This window comes from Pollachius pollachius (assembly GCF_949987615.1).
Source record: "Pollachius pollachius genome assembly, chromosome: 13".
Taxonomy (NCBI): Eukaryota; Metazoa; Chordata; class Actinopteri; order Gadiformes; family Gadidae; genus Pollachius; species Pollachius pollachius.
This window is the reverse complement of record NC_136946.1, coordinates 8,864,879-8,872,576: the sequence shown is the minus strand read 5'-3', so window position 1 is coordinate 8,872,576 and position 7,698 is coordinate 8,864,879. Positions and strand designations below refer to the sequence as shown.

Sequence of the window (7,698 nt, the reverse complement as noted above, 5' to 3'; positions counted from 1 at the left end):
ACATGCATATCCATGTGTCTATAAAATAAGAGCTCTTTAAACTCAACTGGGGTTCCAGGATGGACCGATCCGCTGTCTCTCCAGGAGATTCCTTCGGCTCCGTATTCCTGCAGACAGACACACTTCCTCTGGCCTGATGCGACACACACACACACACACACACACACACACACTGAGGAATGCAGGGAGCGGGAAACAGCCTGTTGTGTAACAGCAGCACACAGCCTTGTAAAGGAACGGAGGTGAGGAGAGGTACTGTTGAGGGGGCGTGGCCAGACTGCTCCGAGGGGCGGAGACATTGGAGGTGTTTAAAAAGAGCTGGGGTCGAGGCAGGGAGGCGAAAGCCGAACGCACCTGCTGCCTCTGTATAACAAGAACTGCCTGACCACACCACAACTGGGACTCTCTCTCTCTCTTGCTCTCTCTCTCTCTCACTTGGATCCACTGGTGTCTGTCGCTAATACAAACCCTGAGGATTAAAACCTAAATAAGGCCATTCGGGACAACTTGTGTAAAGTGTACTTTAGTATAAGAGCGGATAACGAAGATGAACCGTGTGATGACTTCGTCTGTGTGCAGGGATGTGCTGGCCGTGGTGCTGTTCTTCGTCCTCATGCAAGACGGTGAGTTGCTCTAATTGGTTATTTATTTTGTATTGGTACATTCGATTATGGTTTTTCATTGTCCGTATGATATAATGTCAAATCTAAAATAAAGTATTATGAATTTTATTTGTAGGTTAAATATAATGTAGGCTATACTTTCTGCTTCAAGAAATGCAGTCGTAATAAAATGAGCCTAAAAACAGGCCTAAACCTGAATACGGAGTATTTAGTGATTATTCAAATTTGAGCTTTGTTCAAAAATACTTTATTGGCAAAACGAAATTACTTGATAAAATGTATAAAAGTGATTCTGCATTGAAATAGTTAGGCTACACAGTGAATGTATTACTTAACATGATTATACAAACATGTACCTTTTAAATTCAGTTTACGGAATTTAGATTAATTTTATTTAAAATAGTTTATATATATTATTATTATCTTATTCCAAATAGCCTTCTGCTCAAAGGAGTAGGTGTAACCTGCAATACTTATGAGCAGCATTCCAGTACTGCATCCCTGAACGTATCAACAATGTTGCCCTGCCAACCTAATTTCCACTTGGAACAATAATCGATTAAGAAGCAATATAATCATAAAATTTGGCAGCTTTGCAACTCCTTGTTTGACTTGGCACAGATTCCGAATCCCAATTTGCGATGATCACTTGAGATTACCATTTCAGTGAGCCACACCGATTTGAGTATAGGCCTACTCACAATCACTCCTGGGGACACTGACAAGCCATGACTCGCTACGTTTTGACCACACACTTCGGACATAACTTTGCACTTTTTAATCACCGGGCCCTTTTGTGTTTGTCTCCAGGTCTCGGACTCCCCTTATCAGAGCCTTCCGAGTCACCGACCCAGAGCGCGCCCCCGACGCCCCACCGCGTCAGGACAAAGCGCTGCTCGTGCAACAGTTGGCTGGACAAAGAGTGCATCTACTTCTGCCACCTGGACATTATCTGGATCAACACGCCGAGGTGAGAACCTAAACCTCCCTCAGCCATCTCCTTCGGGAACACCTACGTTATTATTCAGCCAAATTCAATGTTACATAATGACGTTTTATATTGACGCACGCCTTATTAGGCCGATACGATTTAAACAAATCCAACACGACGTAGCCTACACAGGTTGCAATTATTGCGCCGTTTTAAAAAATAGAGGGGGGGAAAAAAAGTAACTTTTTTTTTTCCCTACCCAGTAAAATGGTCCCGTACGGCCTTGGCAGTCACCTGTCCCGCCGCCGCCGTCGCTCGGCCTCACGCTGTGAGTGTGCCCAAGGACGTGCCGACGAGACCTGCTCCAGCTTCTGCCACCACAGGTGAGAACCTCCCGCCCTACCTCGGCTGTTGTCCTCCTGGGAGATAGTGTTTATTAGTTGTATTATCTGTATGCAGCCTCGATTAGCATCCAGATGCTAATTGAAACAGTGTAGCCCATGTGTCTCAGGGCCAGCGGCGGTCATGTGTGAAGAGCCGGTTGCGTTTAAACAAACAAATCAGAGAGGCCATCATTCGAAGGCGCGCTTTGGAGGAGATACCATCAGGGATGGGTTTACCTATTCCTGCTTATGAGGGCACTACGTGAACATTGAAAAAACCTGCACATTCCTTGTATGCTCCTAGATGTGTCACTCACATGTTTATACCAGCATGCTATTTTAATGTTTCTTCTTCTTGTTAAAGGAATGTGTGTTGTGGTCATCAGTTAGTGTTCAGGGTAGTTTTGACACAAGGTGATTAGTCACTAGGCGATATGTGTTTATCCGGGGTGATCTCTTTCTAGATTGCTTAGAGACACCGAGGCCACTGTAGTAAAACCAAAACTAAATCATCCAAAGACTAGATTAATTAAAGTCAACCCAGTACTAGTCACATTGCCTGCTTGTATCTTTGAAGGATTTCCAAGAAATGTTGGCCTTTTCTTACCACTGGTTTCTGTTCCCCTCCCACAGCTCAGAGAAGCCTCAGACTGTCGAGGCACCAACGAAAACCAACAAGAACAGCGGCAAAGGCTCACTGCTCACTTCCTTAAGGTAAGAGAACATCGAAAACATGATTTTACTGAAATCCATTGTTTTTGGTGCCTTAATGGTTTCATCATCACGATTCCCTTGTGCTGACTTCATCTCGCTCGGTTTGGTTCCAGATCTGTAGTCCACCACAACGCTGCCATTGCCCTGAAGTCCAGGCCTGTGGTCAGAGGCCCGCCGAAGGCCAAACACTGGGGTGCATGATGGACAGCTGGAGAAGAAACCTCGGGAAGAAAAAGATAGAACAAGCGCACTTTATTTTACTGACATTTAAAAGCCTTTTGTTTTAAAACTGAAACACTTATGGACCTAAAAAAACCTCCAGTCTCCAGACCAACCTTGGCACCACGCTGACGCAGGTTCTTGAGCCTGCAGCCGTCTAGAATCATGTGTGTTGCCATCTTGGAAGTTACGTTAGTGCAAAGCGAAGGAGAGATCGACGGAGACGGGAAGACAGGCTAAAGATCCATCGAGTATCTCATCCAAAAGACTTGAGACCACTCCTCACTCCACGTTGGACATCTGGTTGGAGGCATCCGTTACCATGGAGACCTAGAGCGGGACATATGCTGCTGTGGTGGGTCGGACTTTTATGGAGTTATTGCTGTCATAACCAGCATTGTTGGCTGGGTCACCTTTTTGTTATTTTTCTTTTTATTCCTCTGTATCAGAGCGGATCCCATAGTCCTGCTCTCAAGCAGTAGTTAATAATAATAACTATGCATACAGACTGACTCATCATCAGGAAATTAACATTTAGAATTCACACACACACACACACACATACACATACACACACAAACACACACACACAAACAATCTTAAAAACACGTATCACACAAAGACATACAAAACAAGACAAACAGCGCTGGTATGTCTATTGTGTTGGCTAAAGTATTTAATGTGTGGCTCTTGTTTTGATTGAAGATAAGCCAGCAGGTTTCAATAGCATGGAGCTTGCCAAAAATGCACCAATTGTTGGTCTCCATAACACAATATTCAGCTAATGCCTGTTAATTAACCCATGGAAATAGTGCCCCCCCCCCCCCCCCCCCCCCCTTCAGTATTTCAAAAACAACTTCACATTGTGCCTGGAAATGGGGTGTATTTTTGTCTCACTGCCTGTGTTTTTCCTCTAACATTGAAGAACTGACACAGACAGTCATATCAAAATGCTGTACTGTGTGATTATTATGTCTATGATGAGTGCTGGGCTATGAATTTGTCTTGGCTCCAACAATATTGCCCCTTTTATGGGGTTTCCTAGACCAAAGCAACCTTGAAAGTCTACCAGCAAATGGAATTGACTGCCATTACTGTACTTATCTTGCTTATAATTTATTTATTCTCTAACTTATTCAAAACTGTATGTATGTATATATATATATATATATATATATATATATATATATATATATTTATAAATATGTGTATGTTTGATCTTATATGTGACAAATAAAAATGCATAAATCAATTACTTGTTCAACTTGGTCTTTTTAATCAATGGGTGATGGTCAGTTTAAATATAACAATACTTACATCAGAATCAACATAATAGACTTCAAAACAACATGGGCCATTTTAAAGCCACTTACAAGAACACAAGAACACATTTGCTCTATGCAAATGCTCAGAACAGTCAGTGGTCCTGTTTGGAGAGGATATTCATGCACCTATAGGTCTACTCTGCCTGCAATGCAAACACGTCACGTTCCTTGTCACTTTTAAACGGTGCTCCATAGCTACCTATTCAATACATAGCGGTTTGTCCGGTTTAAGTCCTGAGAGCATAGTATGTCCTCCGCCTCTCTCTTTCAGCTTTCACTCAGTCACTAGTCACTCAATGCATTCATGTTACCTGTGCGCACACACACACACACACACACCCAAACAACAGAATTACATAACATGTGTTATGCCGGGCCAGTGGTTCACAATCTCTTTTGGGCCAGTTTCCCCATTTCTAGCTCTGAAAATGTTTGCAACCCAAACTTGAACTTTTAAGCATCTGCTTCCACAAGGATGTGTTTCTCCCAATCAACAAGTGCCGGTAAAAGCAATATTAGGTGAACATTATCGCGTTGTTCTCCTAAACACAAAGTGATAAGTAGTTATTACTTAGTGATAACTACTTATCACTCAGTAGCTCAAGTTGTAGTGAGCTTTAAAATATGTGGCTAAGGACATCCACCTGACTTATAGTTGGCTTCAAGTCACTTCCCTCCACAGTCAATTATTGAAAGCAAGGTTAGTATCGCACACACACACACACATACCAAACACTAGCGAACAGTGTTGCGAGATTATCTGACTAAGAGACCCCAAATGAAAACAGGAAGTTTTTCAGTACATTCCTCACACATACCTCCCAAACACAGGGAGAAAACAGGAGGCAGGCAGTGTGTGTGTGTGTGTGTGTATATATGTATGTATGTATGTATGTATTTTTGTATGCGTGTGTGTGTGTGTGTGTGTGTGTGCATGTAGGTGTATGTAGGTGTGTGTGTGTGTGTGTGTGTGTGTGTGTGTGTGTGTGTGTGTGTGTGTGTGTGTGTGTGTGTGTTTATGTATGTGTCTGTGTCTGTGTGTCAGGGGGAGATGGGGGGCGCTGGTACGCCTTATGAAGATGAACCTTGATGACAGGATTGTAATAACAAGTTGCTGTATTGTTTCTCAGCGTGACGTCAATACGCCACATGTTGCTACCCTCATGCATCTTGTGTCGCATAGCGGTCGCCGATGCTAAGCCAGATTGTAGTTGTTTTCTTGTTGGTTTCTTCTGCCCAAAGCTGCTTTTGAGATGCGCTGTTATTCGCTCATTGTATGTTTCATTTTGCAGACAAAACCTTCTGTCTTTTCTTTGTGCGACACTTGTGTCTACAAAAGAAACTACAAAAACCAAACCCGCGCCAAAAAGACTACCAGAGGTCCTCTTAAAGAAAAAGACACACAGAGCAGCTGTCACACGCGTCGGGCCTGAGCGATGCAGCCCAGGCGCTGGCTCTCTGTTACGACCTTGCCACAGGTGAGGCTGATCACCATTAGTGTCTCTCTTCACACGGGCTCTGTAACAAAGACCAAAACACAATGGGCAGGTTTGCCCACCCTAAATAATTACAGTGTGCGGAAAGTATAAAGCAAATCAACGTAAAGAACATATCCATGTTGGACGACTTAGCATCAAAGCCAGACTAATTAACACCAAAGTACTTAACCAGGCACCACGAGGGGAGACGCCCGCGGTGCATGCCAGTGTGGCCAGAGGCCTGTTGATTGACAGCCTCTTTCAGAATGACATTGTGACATAATGACAGCTGACCACGCCATGCTGCATAGCGTCAGGGTGGCTATGTAGGATTCCCCCTGAAGATATGGTAGGCTACAACGCGTGATGGGTGCCCCTTATAATAACATATGTTCGCTATTTTTAGCACTGGCTGTCAGTAAAGTTATACCTTCTTTCTATGAACACAGAATGTGAATTATTGCCAAAATAATACCTGCACACTGCCCTTTAAACACAGAAAGAGCAGCGATTCTCAAAAACAAGGGCAGCAATCTGCACAGTGGAATCTTCTATTTAATAACTTATGTTCAGTTCAATATAATGAGTTCATTTTAAACAACTCTTTTTTTTAGTTTTAATAAAAAGATCACCAGAACCGGGTGTTGAGACCATTGCTGTATTTTTCTCTACTTCTGTATCCCTACAGCCTAGCCTGTAGTTATGACTCGGCATTTCTGTTTGTTTGAACTGCCCCGCCCCCCCCGTCCTGTCAGCTCCACGGAGCTAAGCGTGCCGGCGATGTCTGCAGTTAAAAAACGTCTCTATCTGTGAATTCCGACACTTCCTGGTTTTGTTTGTCGGGCCTTCTGGGACGTCGGGACATTAGGGACAGACAGGGCTATCGCACACACACACACACACACACACACACACACACACACACACACACACACACACCAAACACACACACACACACACACACACACACCACACCAAACACATACACCACACACACATACATAAGCACACACACATGCACACACACACACACACACTCACACGCACGTACGCACACACACCGCACACAAACACACACCACACACACACACACACACGCACACAGACGCACAGACAGATAAACACACACACACACACACATCACACACACACACACACACATACATTGCACAAACACACATGCACACACCACACACATACACCCACCAACATACACACATATACACACACACACAAACACAAACACCACACCACAAACACAATCATTGCACACACACACACACACACACACACATGCACACACCTCACAGACACACACGCACACACAGCTCTGCCCTTTCATGGGGCGCCTGAGCAGATATGTCTGGCATTCGGATAGAAAAAGAAAAAAATGCAACAACATGGGGTTGGAGGGGGAGAGGAGAAGGTGAGTCCACACGGATTCTACAGGAGACAATCTTAAGGAAGTTATAAGGAAATGTGCTGGTTTAATTTCTTGGTATGAGATCCACCTCGACATGCTCAAGACTGTTGTGAATAGCAGACATTCTTGGGGCACGTCCTCATCCATGCCTAAAAGGAAGCACTTCAATCAGTTTCAAATCTTCTTTGAGTGTGAAAACACCAGCTGGCTTATCTCAATCCTTTTTCCGTCATAAAATTAGCGGGGATGACTGATCGGTCAATTATCTTTAAAACAAACAGACCAAACCTGTAGACTTTTCTAATTGATATGAATCAAGACTCATGGTTCAAGGGTTACTATTTATAAAAATAAATTGAATATCCATTAGGAATGTTTGATGGGTCAGAGCAGGAGGTGTGTTTGTTTTAAACCTTATTGAACGTTTAGTCAAATCCTGGCTTATTTTATAATGGGATCAGGCCTGAGATGAAGAAATCAACTATAGTTGTATGTTTTAACCAAGTATCACGCGATTTCGTGCTCATGTCATGCGCGCGAACGTTAATCTATTGAATCGTGCTCTTGGACACGATTCAATAGATTAGCGTTTGTGCGCATGA

The 7,698-nt window shown here is 43.5% G+C and overlaps 1 protein-coding gene across 1 annotated transcript; it reads left to right on the top strand.

Annotated features, from left to right (window-relative positions):
* The first annotated feature begins 352 nt into the window (after positions 1-352).
* edn2 (endothelin 2) lies at positions 353-4,009 on the top strand. The gene is made up of 5 exons (XM_079749788.1): positions 353-623; positions 1,434-1,593; positions 1,818-1,937; positions 2,571-2,651; positions 2,765-4,009. The coding sequence occupies exons 1-5, from the start codon at positions 548-550 to the stop codon at positions 2,850-2,852; spliced, it is 525 nt and encodes a 174-aa protein (XP_079605914.1). The 5' UTR covers positions 353-547; the 3' UTR covers positions 2,853-4,009.
* Positions 4,010-7,698: the final 3,689 nt, after the last annotated feature.

Excerpts from the sequence above, each read along its gene's own strand:
- edn2 (XM_079749788.1), top strand. The coding sequence starts at position 548 with ATGAACCGTGTGATGACTTCGTCTGTGTGCAGGGATGTGCTGGCCGTG. Across the intron at positions 624-1,433 it reads CTTCGTCCTCATGCAAGACG|GTCTCGGACTCCCCTTATCA; the intron begins GTGAGTTGCTCT and ends GTTTGTCTCCAG. Across the intron at positions 2,652-2,764 it reads TCACTGCTCACTTCCTTAAG|ATCTGTAGTCCACCACAACG; the intron begins GTAAGAGAACAT and ends GTTTGGTTCCAG.